This window comes from Rana temporaria, chromosome 4 (genome assembly GCF_905171775.1).
Source record: "Rana temporaria chromosome 4, aRanTem1.1, whole genome shotgun sequence".
NCBI lineage: Eukaryota > Metazoa > Chordata > Amphibia > Anura > Ranidae > Rana > Rana temporaria.
In genome coordinates this window covers 267,339,724-267,362,262 of record NC_053492.1, presented here as the reverse complement: position 1 = coordinate 267,362,262, position 22,539 = coordinate 267,339,724, and the positions used below count along the sequence as shown (strand labels likewise).

General features: G+C 40.7%; 1 protein-coding gene across 1 annotated transcript in view; it reads left to right on the top strand.

Moving 5' to 3' along the window:
• The window catches only part of LAMA4 (laminin subunit alpha 4), a 151,842-nt gene that overhangs the window by 113,719 nt on the left and 15,584 nt on the right, over window positions 1-22,539 (top strand). Inside the window, exons 25-34 of the mRNA XM_040350260.1 lie at window positions 1,011-1,182; window positions 1,297-1,428; window positions 1,698-1,837; window positions 6,607-6,742; window positions 10,008-10,145; window positions 11,710-11,843; window positions 12,224-12,382; window positions 13,949-14,102; window positions 19,246-19,436; window positions 20,609-20,798. Coding sequence (XP_040206194.1) covers window positions 1,011-1,182; window positions 1,297-1,428; window positions 1,698-1,837; window positions 6,607-6,742; window positions 10,008-10,145; window positions 11,710-11,843; window positions 12,224-12,382; window positions 13,949-14,102; window positions 19,246-19,436; window positions 20,609-20,798 — 1,546 coding nt within the window. The remainder of the gene's footprint in view (window positions 1-1,010; window positions 1,183-1,296; window positions 1,429-1,697; window positions 1,838-6,606; window positions 6,743-10,007; window positions 10,146-11,709; window positions 11,844-12,223; window positions 12,383-13,948; window positions 14,103-19,245; window positions 19,437-20,608; window positions 20,799-22,539) is intronic.

Genomic DNA, 22,539 nt, shown 5'->3' with positions numbered 1-22,539 from the left:
TGGAATCTTCCACACTGTGTCCAAAACTAAGAAAATAATTAGGGTTTTAAGTGTTACTAAAACCAGGACCCTGCATTCACTATATCTGGTCTCCCACAGTACACAGAACATGGAAATGCAACAATTTTAATAAATATAAACTGCTAAATACCTTTTCTCATCAGCAGTTAGAGTGATCTTGTGAGTATAAGTGCCTGGTTTAAGCTTGAAGGAGGCTGTAGGACCCCATGATCCTTTGTCTGGACAGTGCTGATTGGCCCTGTGCTGATCACATGCACCCTCCCATGAAAAAAAACTCTCTAGCAATACACACCAAACTGAGCATGTGCAGCTTGCCCCTAGCCTCTCTTCTATCAGGAGATTAATTGGGGACTGTGAAAAAAGGGGAGGAACAGAGAGGACGGGATCACACAGCCTTTTTACACAATTCAGAGGATTAAACCCTTAGTATAACAAGCATGCTTTACTGCATACACAGACTGATTTTACTACTGTGGGTTTATTAACACTTTAAGTTGTGCTTTAAATGCATATATTATTTTAGAGGAAAGATTTGCTTCAGATGATGACCATTAACAACCAACACTGGCCTTTTTAAAAAAAAATTGAAATATTGGTAAACCCAGGGAGTGTGTAATATGCTCCAAGCAAAGCCAAGGTAACTAACTAGTTAAACCAAAATCTATACTGAGAAAGTATGGAAGCTGCCATTGATGACCATTCCTACTGAAAATACTAGTTTCTGGACTGTTGATCCAATGGCTTCAGCACTTTGTGTCTCGGATCTAGAAACATATGCAGATTAGGAATGCTGATTTCACTGACTTTCTTGATTTGTATACGTGCAAGGTACAGCCAGGCAACTAGCATTTTTGTAAGCAGCTCATCAATGGTTCAGCTCATTTGGTACTGATTGCATGCCCCTATTATGAATACCAATATAACAAATTGCATGTTTATGTAAAAAAGAATATAATATGAAACACCTTATATCCTTTTATCTGTCTTAGAAATAAGTTGGCATTCACTCAAAGTCGAGCAGCAACCTACTTCTTTGATGGCACAGGTTATGCTGTAATACGCAACATAGAAAGAAGAGGGAAATTTACTCAGGTTACCCGATTTGATATTGAAGTCCGAACACCTGTGGACAATGCTCTTGTTTTCTTGATGGTTAATGGCGTAAGTATCAGATTTGAATAACATTTCGAACTGTAACTTTGTGGTTAAATGCCACACTGTAAACCATGCTTTGTTTGCATGCCATTGAACTATTTTATACTCCCTATTTCCCAGACAAAATTCTTTAGCTTGGAAATCCAAGATGGCTACCTGCGGGTCTTGTATGACTTTGGCTTCAGTAAAGGTCCTGTACTGCTGGATGACTCAATGAAAAAAGCTCAGATCAATGATGCAAGGTTTCATGAGGTATGTTTTTTCTATGGTATTCCATGATTCAGTGACCAGAAAGAGCCACGGATTTACAAATACAATGCTAAAGATGTGTTAGTTATAAGAATAAAAGTGTGGGAAATATGCACTGTGTAAGTGATATTAGCCTACAAGAATACAGAGAACATTTGATTGTTTTTTGCACAGCATGTTAAAGCATGTTCATTTGAAAAATATGTTGATAATTTGCACAAATGAGGATCACAGCTTGATCACAGACTTTACTGCCAAATTTCATTTCCCAGATCTCTGTAATTTATCACAATTTCAAGAAGATGATCTTGGTGGTTGACAGAAAGCATGTGAAGAGTGTTGACAACGATAAGACACCAATTCCATTTACTGATATCTATATTGGAGGAGCTCCTTCACACATACTAGAGAGGTGAGTTAAAGGGAACGCTAGGCAACATTTAAACAGTTTTAGGCATCTTCCAAAGCCTCATACACCCAATCCAATTTTCTGCGGGCAAAGCGTAGGACTTTAGTCTGAGCGTGTTTGTACTTTGGGTTTTTGTCCAATGAACTTGTGTACGTACGATCAGAAAATCCGACAAGACACAATTGTTGTCGGAAAATTTAAAAGCATGCTATCCCACATTTGTTAGCGGAAGCTCCGACAACAATTGTCCGATGGAGCATACAAATGGTCGGATTTTCCGACAACAGCCTGCCATCACACATTTCCCGTCGGAAAATCCGATCGTGTGTATGGGCCTTAAGGCAGCAACTATGTTAATATCAGCAATACATCTTGTTTATATATATATATATATATATATATATATATATATATATATATATATATATATATATATATATATATAGTTCTGCTTATAAGTTTACATACCCTGGCAGAATTTATGATTTCTTGGCCATTTTTCTGATAATATGCACGATAACACAAAAACTTTTCTTTCACTCATGGTTAATGTTTGGCATTTATTATCAATCAACTGTGTTTATTATTTTTAAATCATAATGACAACAAAAACTACCCAAATGACCCTTATCAAAAGTTTACATACCCCAGTTCTTAATACCGTGTATTGCCCCCTTTACCATCAATGACATGGATGTGGATGAGGCTTTTTATCTTCTCGGATGGTAAAGCTGCCCATTTCTCTTGGCAAAAGTCTCCAGTTCCTGTAAAATTCTTGGGCGGTTTTGCATGAACTGCACGTTTGAGATCTCCCCAGAGTGGCTTAATGATATTGAGGTCATGAGAGGGAGATGGCCACTCCAGAACCTTCACTTTATTCTGCTGTAGACAATGACAGGTCGACTTGACCTTGTGTTTTGGATCATTGTCATGTTGGAATGTCCACGTACATCCTATGCGCAGCTTCCTGGCTGATGAATGCAAATGTTCCTGCAGTTGTTTTTGATAACATACTGCATTCATCTTGCCATCAATTTTGACCAAATTTCCTGTGCCTTTGTACCTCACACATCCCCAAAACATCAGCTATCCACCTCCAGGTTTCACAGTAGGAATGGTGTACCTTTCACCATAGGACTTGTTGACTCCTCTCCAAATTAAACGTTTATGGTTGTGGCCAAAAAACTACATTTTGGTCTCATCACTCCCAATGACTTTGTGCCAGAGGGTTTGAGGTTTGTCTCTGTGCTGTTTGGCGTATTGTAAGAGGGATACTTTGTGGCATTTGTGTAGTAATGGCTTTCTTCTGGCGACTCGACCATGCAGCCCATCTTTCTTTAAGTGCCTCCTTATTGTGCATCTTGAAACAGTCACACCACATGTTTTCAGAAAGTCCTGTATTTCACCTGAAGTTATTTGTGTGTTTTTCTTTGCATCCCAAACAATTTTCCTGGCAGTTGTGACTGAAATTTTAGTTTGTCTACCTCACCGTTGTTTGGTTTCAACAGAGCCCCTCATTTTCCACTTGATTAGAGTTTGAACACTGCTGATAGGCATTCTCAATTCCTTGGATATCTTTTTATATCCCTTTCCTGTTTTATACAATTCAACTACCTTTTCCCATACATCATTTGACAATTATTTTGCTTTACCCATGACTCAGAATCCAGAAACGTCAGTGCAGCACTGGATGAAATATGCAAGGGTCTGTCAGGAGTCCAGAAACTCATTGACCTTTTATATACACACACTAATTACAAGCAAACAGATCACAGGTGAGGATTGTTACCTTTAATAGCCATTCAGCCCTGGTTCACACTGGGTACGATTTGGAACGATTTGAGATTCGATTTGACATGTCAAATCGCATCTCAAATCGGCGGCAATTGTTGGCAATGGCACTGTCCTAATCAGTGCGACGCTGCATCTGCGATTTCAAAAAGTAGTTCCTGTACTACTTTTTGCGATTTCGGGCCGCGATTTACATTAAATTGCGGCCGAAATCGCGGCCGCGAAATCGCGGTAAAATCGCGCATTTTAACGCGATTTTGAATTCGCAGCAGTGTGAACCTAGGCTCAAACCCCTTTGTGTCAACTTGTGTGCATGTTATCAGGCCAAAATCACCAGGGTATGTAAACTTTTGATCAGGGTCATTTGGGTAGAATCTGTTGTGATTACGATTAAAAAAGAGTAAACACAGTTGTATTATCAATCAATGTGGGTTCAGCCAAACACTAATCATGAGTGAAAGAAATGTTTTTGTGTTATCATTCATATTCTCTGAAAAATGGCAAAGAAATCATAAATTCTGCCAGGGTATGTAAACCTATGAGCACAACTGTGTGTATATATATATATATATATATATATATATATATATATATATATATATATATATAGAGAGAGAGAGAGAGAATGATAGATAGATATATCCCCTGTTTAACCGGATTTGTAATACCCTTTTGCCTCCCAGAAACCCTTACTGGACAGGACTGTAAGCAGGTGCAGAATCTTGTTCCCCAAGGGTTTTCTGGGTCACAGGGGAAGCTAAGCTTCAGCATGGTGTCCAAGACCATACAGCGGTTCAACAGGACAGGTTCCACTCAGACCAGGCCTCGCCATGATCGACCAAAGAAGTTGAGTGCACGTGATCAGCGTCATATCCAGAGGTTGACTTTGGGAAATAGATGTATGAGTGCTGCCAGCATTGTTGCAGAGGTTGAAGGGGTGAGGGGTCAGCCTGTCAGTGCTCAGACCATACGCTGCACACTGCATTAAATTGGTCTGCATGGCTGTCATCCCAGAAGGAAGCCTCTTCTAAAGATTATGCACAAGAAAGCCCGCAAACAGTTTGCTGAAGACAAGCAGACTAAGGACATGGATTACTGGAACAATGTCCTGTGGTCTGATGAGATCAAGATAAACTTATTAGGTTCAGATGATGTCATGCGTGCGTGGCGGCAACCAGGTGAGTTGGTGAGTTGTACAAAGACAAGTGTTTCTTGCCTACAGTCAAGCATGGTGGTGGGATAGTCATGGTCTGGGGCTGCATGAGTGCTGCTGGCACTGGGGAGCTACAGTTCATTGAGAGAATCATGAATGCCAACATGTACTGTGACATACTCAAGCAGAGCATGATCCCTCCCTTCAGAGACTGGGCCAGAGGGCAGTATTCCAACATAACAACCCCAAACACACCTCCAAGATGACTTCTGCCTTGCTAAAGAAGCTGAGGGTAAAGGTGATGGGACTGGCCAAGCATGTCTCCAGACCTAAACAATATTGAGCATCTGTGGCTCTAACATCCACCAGCTCCATGATGTCGACCATGGAGGAGGGGAAGAGGACTTCAGTGGCAACCTGTGAAGCTCTGGTGAACTCCATGCCCAAGAGGGTGAAGGCAGTGCTGAAAAATAATGGTGGCCACACAAAATATTGACACTTTGGGCCCAATTTGGAAATTTTCTCTTAGGAGTGTACTCACTTTTGTTGCCAGTGGTTTAGATATTAATGGCTGTGTGTTGAGTTATTTTAAGGGGACAGCAAATTTACACTGTTATACAAGCTGTACACTTACTACTACATTGTAGCAAAGTGTAATTTCTTCAGTGTTGTCACATGAAAAGATACAATAAAATATTTACAGAAATGTAAGGGGTGTACTCACTTTTGTGAGAAACTGTATGTAGTTCTACTTTCTTTTCACCAACGCCTCCCTGTTGGACAGTCAGTACACCCGTTATACGCTGTAACTAGCAGGACAGCAGGGGTAGACTATACAACAACCCTGAGAGGTCGGGTCTCTTTTATTAAATACAGCCCTAGATTTTAAGGTTAGTCTGGCATTTGTTTGAAACACAAAAGCTGTGTAACATTAGCAGTCCTGTAGCTGGTGGTGACTTAATAAAGACTACTCACCTAATATTATGGTGTTACTCGCTGGTCAAAATACTGCAGAATTTTACTTGCCAGAAAGGTAGCAGCAACAAAGCCACAACTTACAGGATTGACCAGTGAGGGAGCAATATCATAAGAGCAGGTGTGTGTGCTCTAGCATAATTTTGTTAAATTGGCACAGGATCGCTAGTGTGACATGGGCCTAAGTCTGGCGAAGGTAAATACCACTCCAGGTGAGTGATGGAAACAAGTGAGCTGCAGAATAGACCCCTCCCATGGATGCTAGCCTTGGCTCGCCAGCGGGGCAGGAGATACAAGAAGGAATGGATGGTTGCACACCAAAGTAGTAGAAAGTCTTTTTATTGTAAAATTCAAAAACATGAATGACACCACAGGACAATAAGGCAGTGTGAAACGCGTCTACCTGTATCTGCCTTATCGTCCTGTGGTGTCATTTGTGTTTTGGGATTTTACAATAAAGAGACGTTCTACTACTTCGGTGTGCAGCCATCCATTCCTTCTTGTATGGGCGGCCTAATTCTGCATGCAGACTGTGGGAAGTGCCTGCACTATCATGCTGCCAGTAGCTCTACTCACAGGTTAAGAAATGCTGTTATGTCAACAAATTACTATGAGCTTGTAAACTGTTTCTCCTTTAAGTAAATCCATGCTAAATGTTTGAGTTTTATTAAAATAGAACTTTGGTGTCAGTATGTGCAATAAATAAACTCAAATTTGCATGCAAATATTCAGGCAAAGCAAAAATGTGTGAACTACATATTTTACTGATTCACTCTTCACGTGTCTATTCAATTTCCATTAGTTTTAACCTATGTAGGATCCTTAATGGCATTTATTCCATTATCTCCCACAGCATGAAGGCCCATGTAGCTGCAGATATTGCATTCAGAGGATGTATGAAGAGCTTCCAATTCCAGAAAAAAGATTTCAACCTCTTAGAAGAACCAGACACCATTGGAATCAGCTATGGTTGCCCAGAAGACGCTCTTGTAATTGCTCTGTTTAATTAAATAGTACTAGTAAAGACTTAAAAGCTCATGTTTCTCAGCAAAAGTATAAAATGAAAGGGCCTATCCACTCCACTGGTTTGTTATATGTCTGTATATGCAAACTTTGAGATTTACCTACCATTACTTCTAAAGCTGGGTATACACCTTCAGATTATTTTTCATTTAACCAGTGGGTTGAAAGAAAAAAAAAAGACAGATCCTTGCATCAACGCATAGCATGCGCTATGGTATTCCACGCTCCCTGCCAGAATACACAGATCAGCCATTGCAGCTATTGGATGCAAGTGTTGATAAAATGCTGGTTTTCCACAAAGACTGGCTCCAGAAGTGATTGGACTGGCTTCTGTTGAACAGACAGCAGTGCCAAAAGTCAGCCGTTTCCTGCTGAACTCTGAGTTTTTGGTGTTACCATCCAACTTTGTGTGTACTTGTTCTTCTTGTTCCATTCTCTGTAATATAAAATAAATGAAAATCCAACAGGAACAATATGGACATTTGGGGTGCAGACCAAGGAACAATCACAAATATCTTACCAACAGTGTCTCAACTAGATAACAATCTCCCCAGCAGCATCTACCTAAAATTGAAATATTCCTTTTTTGTGGACCAAACCTAAATTGGGACATTTAGGAAGTGCAAGAAAATTCAGGCTCTACATGGTAATGCAAGGGAAAGATGTAATCCATTCTATGCATGTAACATAGCTGAAATGGATAACATTTGGTTACTTCATTATTTACATATGCATAACTATACCATTCTTATTATAATAGTATAATACTCTGTCCTGGTATGCTTAAGAATATCAATAGAGAAAGATAGAAAGATGTAAACGTTTTAGATATTTAGGAGCCAAAACCTGCGGATCCATTGTGATGAAATGGCAACCTAAAGAGGTTCTGCACCTGCCCCCCAGCCCCCTTCTTTTTTTTATTTCACCCCCCACCCCTTACCTTAAGAAGGTATTTGCACATTTTAGATACTCAGCCATCCAGGGATGTCACACTGAGATCCTCACATGCCTGGCCACAGCTCTGTCCCGTGCCGCTGTGTGCTTTCCAATGTTATTGAGAGACCTAATGCTTCCTGGCTCAGCGGGTGGGCCTCCGGATGCTGTGCCGATAGGCCTGCCCCTCCTCCATTTCTGAATGGAAGGCTATGCCTCCTGGGATATGTGATGTGCATATCAGAAGAGGCACAGCAGGCAGTGTGCACGTCATTCGCCTAAGGAGACTGATGTGCATAGGGAGTCTGGCTGAATTGTTTTACCCCAAAAAAAGGTAAAAAAAATGAAAAGAAATGCACAATACATACAGGGGATGGAAGGAGGGGTGTAGTGGAGGGAAGTAGCGGAAGATGGGAAAGGTCTGCTTTAAGGTGGAAAAAGTGTACGATTGGTCTAACAGAGTTCAATCAGCAACATGCCAAAACAGCAGTCTTCAAAAAAAAAAAATTACCTATAGGCCCTTTTCAAACTGGGGAAGGAGGCGCGCTGGCGGTATAGCGCCGCTATTTCCGTCGGTTTTTCCGTGGGATTCGGCCGCTAGCGGTGCGGTATTAACCCCCGCTAGCGGCCGATAAAGGGTTAATACCGCCCGCAATGCGCCTCTGCAGAGGCGCATTGCGGGTGGCATTGCCGCGGTTTCCCATTGTTTTAAATGGGAAGGATCGGTGAAGGAGCGGTATACACGCCGCTCCTCTCACCGCTCCAAAGATGCTGCTGGCAGGAAAAAAAAACTTCTCCCGCCAGCGCATCGCCTCAGTGTGAAAGCCCTCGGGCTTTCACATTAAGTATGCAGTGCAGGAGTTTTTCAGGCGGTATAGCAGCGCTATTTTTAGTGCTGTACCACCTGAAAAACTCCTAAGTGTGAAAGGAGTCTTAGTATAACATTTTGAATTAAAAGCTACAGAGCACTTATACACAGTTTACAATGTCTGTCAGGACTTTAGCAATAGAGACATACCCCCTATTCCTGCTTCTGATTACTGAACTTTAGTGTCATTCGAGGTGGGGGCTCAGAACAGAAAGAGCTGCTCAGTGGTAATTGTCCAGTGGTTAGAGTTCATATACACAGAGCTTCACAGTCATTGTAGATGCCAGGCATAATTTTCCAGCACTTTCCTTGGTTTCAGTAGAAACCATCCAACATTCGACCTTTGTGTACTGCAGCCGGTCAAATAGAAGCCAGCCGTTTGGCCGACTTCTGTTGAAGGGGCATCACCAAAAAAGGTCTGTTGATTGGCTCCCGATCAGTGCTTTCAGCCAATGGCTGATAGCACTGACCAGAGTGTTCTGGTAGGGTGGCAGTCCCCCCTGTTAGACTGGCAGAACACAACAGCACATTAGGGGAGATCGCTGTAAAAAAAACAAAAAAACCATTTGAAACGCTTCTAAAACGCAAACGCAGCAAAACGCTGCTAAACGGGACATGTAAACGTGGCAAAACGGACGTTTTAAACGTGGGTTACTATCTGTCAAGTTAAATCGTTAAGGAGAGGTTGTAAAAACGTCCCGTGTACATGGAGCCTTATGAGCATACTTTATTGATGAATCGACAGCCCAGCACATCTGTATTAAACAGACATTGCATGGAAAGATTTTTCGTACTCCTAGAATAAGAGGGCATGAGCTCAGTTGGAGAATCAACACCCCATCCCCAATATTTATGGAAGAAAAAATTAAATCGGTTAAGATTTTGTCATTCAGCCCACTGGCTGAACAGAAAAGCTGAACCATGTATAGTCAGCAAGCCTATCACTGTGCACAGGACACACAACTGTCCTGCACTGATGTGTGTACACTACCAGAAGCAGCACTTAATACAAAACAACAGTATAAACATATGTAATGCCTTCAGGCAACTTAGGATAAAACCGTTCATTCCAACTTGGTTAGTAATAATACTAATGGTCGTACATACAGCATAGCATCCATTTACTTAATGCAAGTGTATTCATACCATGAGTGAAAATTAAGAGTTAGAGCCTAAAATTGTCGTTTTGTGCTATTTGGCATTAAAACATATTTTTACAAATTTACACAAGATAGACATGTTATAGTATTACGCGATAATGTGATTCTTCCCACACAGCCAAAAAACTGAAGCAGTTTTTTGTCTTGGGCTCATGTTACCTTGTGGTTTGTTAAACAAAGAACAAGCAAATATTATCATAACGTCAAAATCTACCATATGTTTGGCTGCAGCCATATTTAAAATTAATCTGTTATTTTTTGTTTACACAGATGTCACGCAAAGCATATTTCAATGGACAGAGCTTTATAGCATCCAGTCAAAAAGTAGCTCCCTTTGATGCTTTTGAGGGAGGTTTTAGCTTCAAAACCCTACAGCCAAGTGGATTACTGCTCTATCACTCTGAAGGGGTAAGAACTAGTTCATTATCTTAACATGCAACAAACATGTTAACTATTTCAGGCTAACGCAGCCTGAAAGTTGCACGATTCTGCTGCAATTTTGATGCGACTTAAAGCAATGCCTGTGTATTCTGGAGGTCTATGGACCTCAAGTTGCATCAAAGTGGGGCCAAAGTAGTGCAGGGACTACTTTGAAGTCACTGTGACTTGAGGTCACACAGATATGAATGATTCTCATTGGAAATCATGGGGTACGACTTGTCATGCAACGTTGAAGTCCCAAGTCGCAGGACAAGTTGCACAAGTGGAAGCGGTGCCTAAATGAAAAGCGGGTTTTTGTGCATGTGAACTGCATTCTGATGAGCAAACTTCACAGTTAACATTGCTAGCCATCAGATTTGTCCGTAGTCTTTACAGCACATGCGCAGGAATAATGATCAGATTTTACTACCACGGGCGAAGTACCCATGGTAGTAAAATCCAATCCAAGTCTCCTTTCACACTTGTGCCACTTGTGCGACTTGAAAGTTACGTGATTTTGCCATGATTTTTGCCGCGACTTGAAGCAATGTCTGTGTAATCTTGAGGTCTCTGCCTCAAGTCGCATCAAAGTCGGACGAAAGTAGTACAGGGACTACTTTGAAGTCGCACAGATATGAAATGATCTTGTTGGAAATCATGGGGTATGACTTGTCATGCGACTTTGCAGTCCCAAGTCGCACAAGTCTGAAAGGGCCTCAGGTTGTCTGTAGCACCTTATTACTGCTGCTACCTGATCATTGATTTAGTCAATCCCGTCAATCCCTTTAGCACAGAGCAAACTGGGAACTTGCATTTAGCTCAATCTTTGTAGGGGGTCCCGTGCCACCCGTGAATTAGGGTCCCGATGATGGCTTTGCAAAGTGCAGTAGTGCACAGGGGAGACTGTATTCCCGAGCTAGCTAGCAGTGAGGGGGCGGGGCCGGGAGCTCCACTGACGCGATGACACCGCCCCATGTAGCCTGTATGCAGAGCCGCTGTAGTAAGAGCAGTGATCGGACTGGGCACATCAGTGAAGCTCCCGGCCCCCTCTATACAGGTTGGGGAATACAGAGGTCGGGGGGCGGGGCCGGGAGCTCCACTGAGGCGCCCACTCTGATCACTGTCTCTCACTACAGCCGCTCTGTTCCGAGTGGAGCTCCCGGCCCCGCCCCCTCTCTGCAAATACAGCCTCCTGTGTCCTCTGTGCACTCTGCAAAGTCTGTCATCGGGGCCACAATTCACGGAATCACAGGTAATCTAATGCAGTATGTCCACAGTATCTGGTAATCTCATGCAGTATGTCCGCAGTATCTGGTAATCTAATGCAGTATGTCCGCAGTATCTGGTAATCTTGTGCAGTATGTCTGCAGTATCTGGTAATCTAATGCAGTATGTCCGCAGTATCTGTTAATCTCGTGCAGTATGTCCGCAGTATCTGTTAATCTCGTGCAGTATGTCCGCAGTCTCTGGTAATCCTGATAACTGCAGCTACCACAGCACTGTATATTTTAGGTAACAATACAGTTATGTTTATGTACTTTATATTTTTTAGGCTGATGTGTTTTCAGTTTCTATGGATAAAGGTGCTGTAGTCTTAACTGTAAATGACATGACGGTACAGTCCAAAAATACGCAATACAATGATGGGCACAATCACTATATTGTTGCGTCAGTTTCACCCAACAGGTAAAATGGTCATTCTTTCCTTTTATTTTCCATAGTAAAACAAAACAAGATATTTAAATAAATGTTTATTTCTTGTGATTTTACATCAACATGTCCATTTATGTGCTATATTTGTAAGTAATTTGAAAATATCATATTTTCTATTTTCTTTATTAAAAAAGTTTTGACTCTGCCTTTTTGCATAAAGAAGGTGATGGTTATTGCTCATTAGCCCCTGTAACAATTATTATTAGATATAAAATGCAGATAATGTGGAATTCAGAAAATAAAACTTCATCTCAAACTTAAACTTAAATGACCAAACCATTCAAAGAAAAAACATATACAACTAAATGTACTAAGTAATATTATAGTACTGTCTTAAATGTATTTTGCTGTAGGTGTCATCTGTTGGTAGATGAGGCAGATACTACTTCCCAGCAGAGAGATGAAAAAGACATAAGCCTTCCAACACCAAGAAAGTTCTACTTTGGGGGCACTCCTAATGGTCCACCACAAGCTAACTTTACAGGGTGTATCAGCAATGCTTATTTCTCCAGGTATGTATGGTGTTTTCTAAATGAATTCCTGCTTTGGAAAAATCTGATATAACATATTAAGGAAAAAGTCAAGAAATTGCACTTTGATTTTCCATATGGGATTAAGCACGCTCTTTTCCTACACTATGGGAAATTTTTACACAAGAGATTTACAAAACTTTCCCTTATGTAGCCTGGATGAAAGCTGTGCCAAGCTTGTATAAAAAGATTTATAGACAAATCGTAAAATCGCAATGTCACTTTTCCCTTGTCCAAACATCCATGGCATTTGAAAGTTAAATTGGGCAGGGGGTCCATCCCTGGCACAAAGAAATAATAATAAATAAATAAAAATTGTCACCAAGTTAAAAACTTTTGCAGGTAGAAGCACAGTAAAATCAAGTATTTTAAATGTTTACTTGCTTAAAGTGGAGTTCCACCCATAAATATAACATTACATCAGTAGTTTTAAAAAAATGTCATTAGTCCTTTAAGAATTTTTTTTTTTTTTAGATGCCTTTAAAGTGTTGTTGCTAGGCAGAATAGTTAATCTTCCCTCTTCCTGCACCTAGGTGCTTAAGCTTCCTAACCTACACCGCACAGACTCCTGGGAATGTAGTGGGTGTAACTTTCTAGGAGTCTGTGCACTCCCCAGTCTCGAAGAATCATGTGACTTGGACAGTACAGGTGCTGAAACCTGATCTGAAACCTATTACACTGCTTGTGCAGCACTGAGCATGTGCGAGATCTGCAAGGCTGAAATCCAGGAAGTCCATACAGTCTGGCTTCATGATGCCCACACTTAAGATGGCCCCAGTCAATTTCTATTTTATAAAGTGTCTAAATGCTGTAACAACCTAACAAAACGGACCTTAGTTTACAGACTAACTTTACTAGAATACATTAAGCTTGTGTATTACAGGGGTATTTATATTTAAAAAGTGAAATTGTGGCCGGAACTACGCTTTAATGTTTCCTTTCCAGAAATATTTTCTATTAACTTGCAACGTACCTCTGAACTTACTTGCTAATTTGACTTCTTCAGGAAAGGTTGACTCTCTGGCATAGCACATCAAGGCTCTCTTCTGTTTTGGGAGATTCTAATTACTGTCTGTGCTGACCCAACTCCTCTGCCCCTCACCTCCCTACAAATGTGGAGCCGTATGTAGCAGGGGAAGAGTGAAGGGGCATACTATTGAAAACTTTAAGTGAAAGCCCTGAGTTTTCAAGGGCTGCTGACATCACATCCAAGACGGGGCAGCAGTCTCTGGACTTTTGGATCTATAAACAAGAAAGACTTTTACAGGGAAATAACATTCATTAAATACAATAACTGTACATATAATCTTATGGGAGGATTGCTGTTGCATAAAAATTGTCTGGCAACAGCACTTTGATCTGTGCCCAGCTAACACCAGGAAGCGATTCCTCAATGTTACTTACATTTTTTGCAGATAGGATAACAGTAAAATGTGTGTGTCAACTACATTTCATAATGTTGTAGACTAGTTTATATGTATATATGGTGCCTAAGCTGCCTAACTTGTAGTGACTGTAATATGTGGATACTACAATGTTATTTTGCAGAACTGACAGAGATGTGGAAGTTGAGGACTTTCAGAAATACCAAGAAAAAGTCCAAGTCTCCCTGTATGGATGTCCTGTTGAAACACCACCCATTGCCCTGACCCATAAACATGGTAAAAACACTTCAAAGGCCAAAGGAAAACAAAAAAAGAGAGTAAGTAAAAACATTTAACATAAATAGATTTACAAAATTATTTTTAGTTATATTTCTGGGAATGTCACTGCACTCAATAAACTCACTTTTCCAAGGCCACGTAAGACCTTGTTCACAATTATCAGATTAAGTTTATAAAAACATGTTGTCCAATGCCTACAACGAGAGAAACAACAATAAGTACAACTTTTTATACTTTTTATGGTGGACAGGTTACAGTACAAAATCTTGCATTACTCATACTTATAACCAGGGCTGCTGCTAGACCTCACGGGGCCCCGTACAGCTTACCTGGCGGGGGTCTCCACCAACATATCAAAACAAGATTTTCACTAAAAATACACAAAAATCATTATTAGCGGACAGAAACATAATAGAGAACCTGTGTGAATTAACCCTTTTTAAATCTATTTTTTTTTATGTATTTTTTTTTTTAATTTACAATATTTTTTTTACAGGACAGGAAAGCCAACAGTGCCATGGGGGGGGGGGGTTGCAGTGACACAGGGTTGCACATGGAGGGATCAGAAGTAGGCAGAACAAGGAAGGGGATCATGTGGGGGGGAAGCGATTACAGGAACCATGCCCTGTGTCTCGCCCTGCAGCAGCTGAAAGCCGGTGGGAGGGGTAGAATCCATCTTTCAGCTGCTGCAGAGAGCTGCACAGGGCATCTTTCTGTACTTGCACCTCTGCCCGAATACACTCATTCCTCTTCTGCTGTTTGGGCCCCTCTGTGTGCCCAGGCCCCCTACAGGAGGACTGGTGGTCCCCCCTATCAGCAGCCCTGCTTATAACTATAGCAATAGTTAATATATCAGAATCAGGTAAGTCAGACCTGATTCTGGTGGCGAGTAACACTTTAGGCCTGGCTAGTAGCTCAGGACTTGAAATTTTGAGCCCTGGGGTAAGTCATGAGTCACACATTTACATATAGTACTTTTCAGGGCAGAAATGGAACAGTAAAATTACAATTTGTGCATTATATTTTCTTTTTTGTTTTCTAAAATTGAACATTTTTCAGGCGACAACCCAATTATGTATAAGTTGTAGTTATGCTGCCCATGAGTACTTTGGTTGTCATTTATCTAGTATACAAAGGTTTCACATATGGTGCTCGGTGCTTAGCGAATATGTTGAATCTCTGCTGACCTCCATCATCCAATTATATGCAAGCAAAATGCTGATTTTCTTTTATTTTCCTTAGGTATTATTTGCTGGGAACAGCCTGTGCTATTTTTATTTAGTAAATCAACCCCAATATATCCAGTAACAGAGCTGCACGATTCTGGCCAAAATGAGAATCATGATTTTTTTCAAAATCTTTCACATTATACAAAAAAAAATTGGGCTAACTTTATTGGTTAGTTGTTTTTTTTTAATCATTAAAGTAATTTTTTCCCAAAAAAATTGCATTTGAAAGACCGCTGCGCAAATACAGCGCAACATAAAATATTGCAAAAACCACCATTTTATTCTCAAGGGTCTCTACTAAAATATATATATGTAATGTTTGGGGGTTCTAAGTAATTTCTAGCAAAAAAATTATTTTAACTTGAAACCAACAAATGTCAGAAAAAGGTTTAGGGCCAGATCCACGTAGATCGGCGTAATTTTAAGCAGGCGTAGCGTATCGTAGCTGTATTCACAAAGCACTTGCGTCTAAAGTTACGGCGGCGTAGCGTAAATGTGTCGGCGTAAGGGTGCGGAATTCAAATGACAAAGATGTGGGTGTGTTTTATGTTAATTCAACTTGACCCCACGTAAATGACTTTTTTTTTTTAACGGCGCATGCGCCGTCCGTGGGGGTATCCCAGTGCGCATGCTCGAAATCACGTCGCAAATAGTCAATGCTTTCGACGTGAACGGAATTTACGCAAAGCCCTATTCGCGAACGTTTTACGCAAACAACGTACACGACGGAAAATTTGACGCTGGCCCGACGTCCATACTTAACATTGCGTACGCCTCATAGACCCAGGGGTAACGTTACGCCGAAAAAAGCCTTACGTAAACTACGTAAAAAAATGCGTCGGCCGGACGTACGTTCTGAGAATCGGCGTATCTAGCTAATTTGCATACTCTACGCGGAAAACAACGGAAGCGCCACCTAGCGGCCAGCGTAAATATGCACCTAAGATCCGACGGCGGATCTAGCCCCCATTCAGTCGTATCTTGTTTTGTGGATACAAAACAAAGATACGACGGGGCATCCTAGAAGTTACGCGGCGTAACTTCTTTGTGGATCTGGCCCTTAGTGTTTAAGTGGTTAAGAGGGGGAACCAATGCGCAAATCACCCTAATCAAGGATAATTCTAAGTTAAAAAACTAAACTAAAATTAATAAATAGCAGCCACGACGAAAAGTGTTCACACACTCAAGACAGATATGAATAATGTTTGGTGTAATGGCGCTAAAACACTAGAAACCTTAAAAAAGACTTTAAAACAATATTCTCATCACTAAGCCCATAAGTAAATAAGGAAATGTGTACGTAGTGAATCCTCCAATGGATGTGAGTAAAATGTGTTCCACTCTGGGTTAATCCTGGAATACCATCCGACATCCACAAAAATGTGGAGGGTATTTGTAGTGGTAAATAATAATACGTAACCAATAATGCGTGAACAGCTGTGCCAAAACACTGCACAATGTTGCAACAATGTAATCAAAAGTGGATAATGAAAACAAATCCAATATAATTAAAACACCAAAAACACTGGTCTATTAAGGTGCAGCGTGCAATGATTAAAGTGCAAAAAATATTAATTCAAGTGATCCACAATAAAAATAAATGACATGCAAAAATCCGCATGAAAATAAATAAATAAAAAATGTCCAGTGAGATAATAAGCTATTAACGATGTCTCTAATAGTCCACCAATTGAAGTAGGAGTAGAAACAAAGTGATAATAATAAAGTGTTCCAGTGCATATGATAATAAAGAATATAAATTCATGAATGAATGTTCAGTGAAAGAAAATTGTGCTCCAAATCACAGATCCTTATATCCACAGCGTTCAGTGATCAAATGCTGGATATGCATGCATGCTTAAACTTCCACCATCAGGCTTCCCAGAAGTGTCGGACAGACTAGGTGTTCCAGCCCCTTACCTCAGAGCGGCTTGTAATCAAGCCTAAATGGATATCTCCCAGGCAGTCTGCTGTTCATCCAACACCTCAGTCCCACGATTCAGTCACAGCTGCTTGCAGTTTCTATCTGGCTGCTACTAGGCAGTATTTGTAATCTGCCTAGTTCCTGGTTCTAGGTGGTTCAACTTCCTGTCCTAACTGTTAGGACAGGAAGTTGAACCACCTAGAACCAGGAACTAGGCAGATTACAAATACTGCCTAGTAGCAGCCAGATAGAAACTGCAAGCAGCTGTGACTGAATCGTGGGACTGAGGTGTTGGATGAACAGCAGACTGCCTGGGAGATATCCATTTAGGCTTGATTACAAGCCGCTCTGAGGTAAGGGGCTGGAACACCTAGTCTGTCCGACACTTCTGGGAAGCCTGATGGTGGAAGTTTAAGCATGCATGCATATCCAGCATTTGATCACTGAACGCTGTGGATATAAGGATCTGTGATTTGGAGCACAATTTTCTTTCACTGAACATTCATTCATGAATTTATATTCTTTATTATCATATGCACTGGAACACTTTATTATTATCACTTTGTTTCTACTCCTACTTCAATTGGTGGACTATTAGAGACATCGTTAATAGCTTATTATCTCACTGGACATTTTTTATTTATTTATTTTCATGCGGATTTTTGCATGTCATTTATTTTTATTGTGGATCACTTGAATTAATATTTTTTGCACTTTAATCATTGCACGCTGCACCTTAATAGACCAGTGTTTTTGGTGTTTTAATTATATTGGATTTGTTTTCATTATCCACTTTTGATTACATTGTTGCAACATTGTGCAGTGTTTTGGCACAGCTGTTCACGCATTATTGGTTACGTATTATTATTTACCACTACAAATACCCTCCACATTTTTGTGGATGTCGGATGGTATTCCAGGATTAACCCAGAGTGGAACACATTTTACTCACATCCATTGGAGGATTCACTACGTACACATTTCCTTATTTACTTATGGGCTTAGTGATGAGAATATTGTTTTAAAGTCTTTTTTAAGGTTTCTAGTGTTTGAGCGCCATTACACCAAACATTATTTAAGTGGTTAAACTTTCCTCATTTACACACCGAAGTCTATTCCTTTGATGTATAGGACAAATTGTTACAATGTTTAGACTTAGTTCCACTGCTAAAGAATGTTGTGATACTTGGCAGACTGCCCAGATTTTTTTTCCCTTTCTTTTGACGACTGTGGGCTTTTGCAAGGCAGAGAGAATTCTCTGCATAGAAAGATTGGGAAATACTTTGTCAAGATCGCAACGGGAAAAAAAAATCACGATAACGATTCTTGACGATTAATCGTGCAGCTCTAGCCAGGAAGTAACATTATTTGATAACTAATGTATAAGAATGCATATATGCCAAACTGGTGAAATCCATTAATTTTCAGCAGTAATAAAGGTTAATAAGGCAGGTAACCTTTTGGCTAAATCTTGAAGGACCAAAGACTTTGGCGTGTCTTCCGGGTACCGCCGCTCCAGCGCTGTGATTGGCTGGAGCATGCGCGCGGAAGACTTCTGTCCGGCAAGGTCCGGCAGCTGAAGTTCCCCACTGCAGTCAGCGGCGCATTGCGAGGGGAATATCTCCTAAACCGTACAGGTTTAGGAGATATTATTTATACTTACAGGTAAGCCTTACTATAGGCTTACGTGTAAGTGAAAGTGGTAGTACAGAGTTTACTACCACTTTAAAGTAGCTCTGCATAAACAGCAGACCAATTCCTGCCTCTGATAGCACACTCTAGCATTATTGCATAAAATATTCATCATTCAGGTAAAATTTGGTAACATTTATTTCAATTGCATTGTTCACTCAGACCAGCTATACAAAATATATCCTGAATTTCAGGTTCTGTTTATCCCTGCTGACTCCTATATTACCTTCAGATAATAGCAATGTACTCCATGCGCTTTAGCAGATTGATGTTTAATTAACACACTAAATGATTCTGTTGTTCACCTTTTGTCTTCTTTTTCCAATGTTTTTACAGCTTGGTAAACATAAAACACAATCCTTACACAGTGTAACTGAGACTAAAGGTATAGAAACAGAAGACACAGAAGTTGTCTCCCAGTGTGCACTGCCCGGTAGACCAAGATCGGTCAGGAATGCCTATCTCTTTGGAGGAACTGCTAACAGTCGCCAGGAGTTTAAGCACATTCCTAAACAATTTAATCAAAAGTAAGCTACGTGTCCTTGCTGTATGTAAAAAAGAATCTGCTGATAATCAACGCATCTTGAATACACAAATAATGAAATAGGCTTACAGTACAATTGCTTTAAAAATTGTGAATTCTTTGTCATCAATTACAGTTTCCAGATTACTTTAGTCACCTCCCTCCTCTATGATTTAATCCAATGCAAATTAAGGCTTTCATATACTATATATTGTAGATACTGAATGATCACCGAAATAAGGTAGTTTACAGAAATGGCACCACATATGAGATGAGGTACACGCTTTTCAAGCAAGAAGGTAATGTCCCTCAACAAGGCACTTTTTCAACAGCAATATAATGAGTTTACAGGCCATAGAATGCCTGAGGAGCACTTCCCTTGGAGTAGGTATCCAGATTACTGGGTTACCCTGAGATTCACAAAGTCCTTGCCTTTTGCCCAGCTGATAGTGAAAAATAAGGAAGGTGGCAGAAGAGATATCCACTCTGTAATACTACTCCTACTATCTCTCTTAAATAGCACTTTCTATTTAAGCACTTCTGTCAAGATGGCCACCCAAATCTAATGGTATATTGGCATCCCCAAGATGGCTGCCTGGAGCTCTCATTAGCCCTTAATAGTTTCTTGTCAGCAGAAGAAGCAGCACAGTGCCACCTTGAGGTTGGTGGACAAAATACAGCCCAACAACTGTAAAAGTAAACAAATGATGGAAGAACACCTGTTAGGGCTCTTTCACACCATACGTGCATGAAAACTGATGGTAAAACTGCACAGATTTCACTTGCAGAGACATCAGTTTATATGCACGTTGACATCAGTTTTCATGCGCGTCAGTTATGCGCCCTCTTCACACCAATGTTGATATCGTGTCAGTTTGCTGTTCGTGCAGAAAAAATCTGCACGGTGTGGTGTGAACAGGGCACATAGAGAACAATTTTTTTCTGTGCCCTTGCTGAATGCATGCAGAAAAACTGACGTCTCTGCACCATGGTGTGAACGAGGTCTTAAACTACTATGCGCCACCTTGCTATAAATTCTTTTTGACATAATTTATAATATGTGCTATTGCCATTGGAAGCTACGTCCTCCTGCATTTGAGCTGGTAACAAAAATGACTGATGCCAATATTATGTTTACAGAATCAGACACACCATTCCCCTTTTTATATTTGGCAGGTCTGAATTGTCTTTCCGCTTAAAAACACAATCATCCCATGGAATGATCTTCTATATATCAGATGAGGAAGAAGATAACTTTGTAACGCTTTTCCTATCTGATGGACGTCTACACTTCATATTCAATGCTGGACCTGAAAAACTGACAATTAAAAGCCAGGAAAAATATAATGATGGATTGTGGCACACTGTAAGTAGCCAATAAATAACGAATATATTGCAGCTTACCAGTCATTAAATGTGGTGACGGCATTCGTTTTCTTTTTTCGGGGTACAAACATATTTAGAAAGTACACATAATTAGCTAGATGCAGGTACAGTTACGACGGCGTATCAGTAGATACGCCGTCAGAAGTCCGAATCCGCGCCATCGTATATTTAAGCGTATGCTCAAACTGAGATACGCTTAAATGTTGCTAAGATACGACCGGCGTAAGTCTCCTACGCCGTCGTATCTTAGCTGCATATTTACGCTGGCCGCTAGGGGCGTGTACGCTGATTTACGCCTAGAATATGTAAATCAGCAAGATACGCCTATTCACAAACGTACGCACGCCCGTCGCAGTAAAGATACGCCATTTACGTAAGGCATTTTCAGGTGTAAAGATAAACCACCAAAAAGATGGCGCAGCCAATGTTAAGTATGGACGTCGGAACAGCGTCGCATTTTTCACGTTTTACGTCGTTTGCGTAAGTCGATTCAGAATAGGGCTGGGGGTAGATTACGTTCACGTCGAAAGCATTGACTATTTGCGACGTGATTTGGAGCATGCGCACTGGGATACGTCCACAGACGGCGCATGCGCCGTTCGTTCGAAGCGTCATTTACGTGGGGTCACGATTAATTTCCATAAAACACGCCCACCTCTTCCACATTTGAATTAGGTGGGCTTACGCCGGCAAATTTACGCTACGCCCCCGCAACTTACGGAGCAAGTGCTTTGTGAATACTGCACTTGCCTCTCTAAATTGTGGCGGCGTAACGTAAATAACATACGCTACGCCCGCACAAAGTTAAGCCGCCCTACCTGAATCTAGCTAAATGTCTGTTGATCTTGTCAAAAATGTTGCATGATTGTCAATGTTTGTGAACAGAAGTGAAAGCACAAACAATGTTATCTTTCTTCGGAATATTACTAATCCACCCCACCCCCCACGTCTTGAAGATGAACAAAGGCAGACATGTTTGAAGTGCACCCTAGGTGGAAACCATGGCTCCCTCCATAGTTGCAATGGAGAAGTGAGCCTAGCCACTCAAGAAGGGTGTTAGTCACAGGATTACTACTGTAGGTATGAAAAAAGTCTGAAAAATGTAATGCAGCCACCTCACCTAAAAATTTGTAGACTGTAATATACTATATTATAGTTTTTAGGGTAGATACACTTTAACTTGCAGCAAACTAATACAGTAAATCAATCTAGTTTAATAATATAAACTAACATTTCACTCCAAACGATAACATAAAAAAATGCTGCAGTAACAACCAGCAATGAAATTCACTAACAAAGGTCATGTAATTTGTTATTCAATTGAAAAAAAAAAGTTTATATTTACTAAAATATTTGCATTTTTATGTACTGTGTATTGTGGGAGACCAGATATAGTGAATGCAGGATACTGGGTTTAGTAACACTTTAAAGCAATACTAAAGTCTTGTTTTTTATATTAAAAATAACAAACGTGATACTTACCTGCTCTGTGCAGTGGTTTTGCACAAAGCAGTCTAGATTCTCCTCTTCTCAGATCCCTCTTCGGCGCTCCTGGCCCCTCCCTCTATTAAGTGCCTCCACAGCAAGCAGCTTGCTATGGGGGCAACAGAGCTCCCGGTGTCGATTTAGAGACAGAGCCACAGCCTGTCCCCTTTCCCTCCTCATTGGCTCACTGACAGCAACGGGACCCAATGGCACCATACTGCTGTCTCAGCTAATGT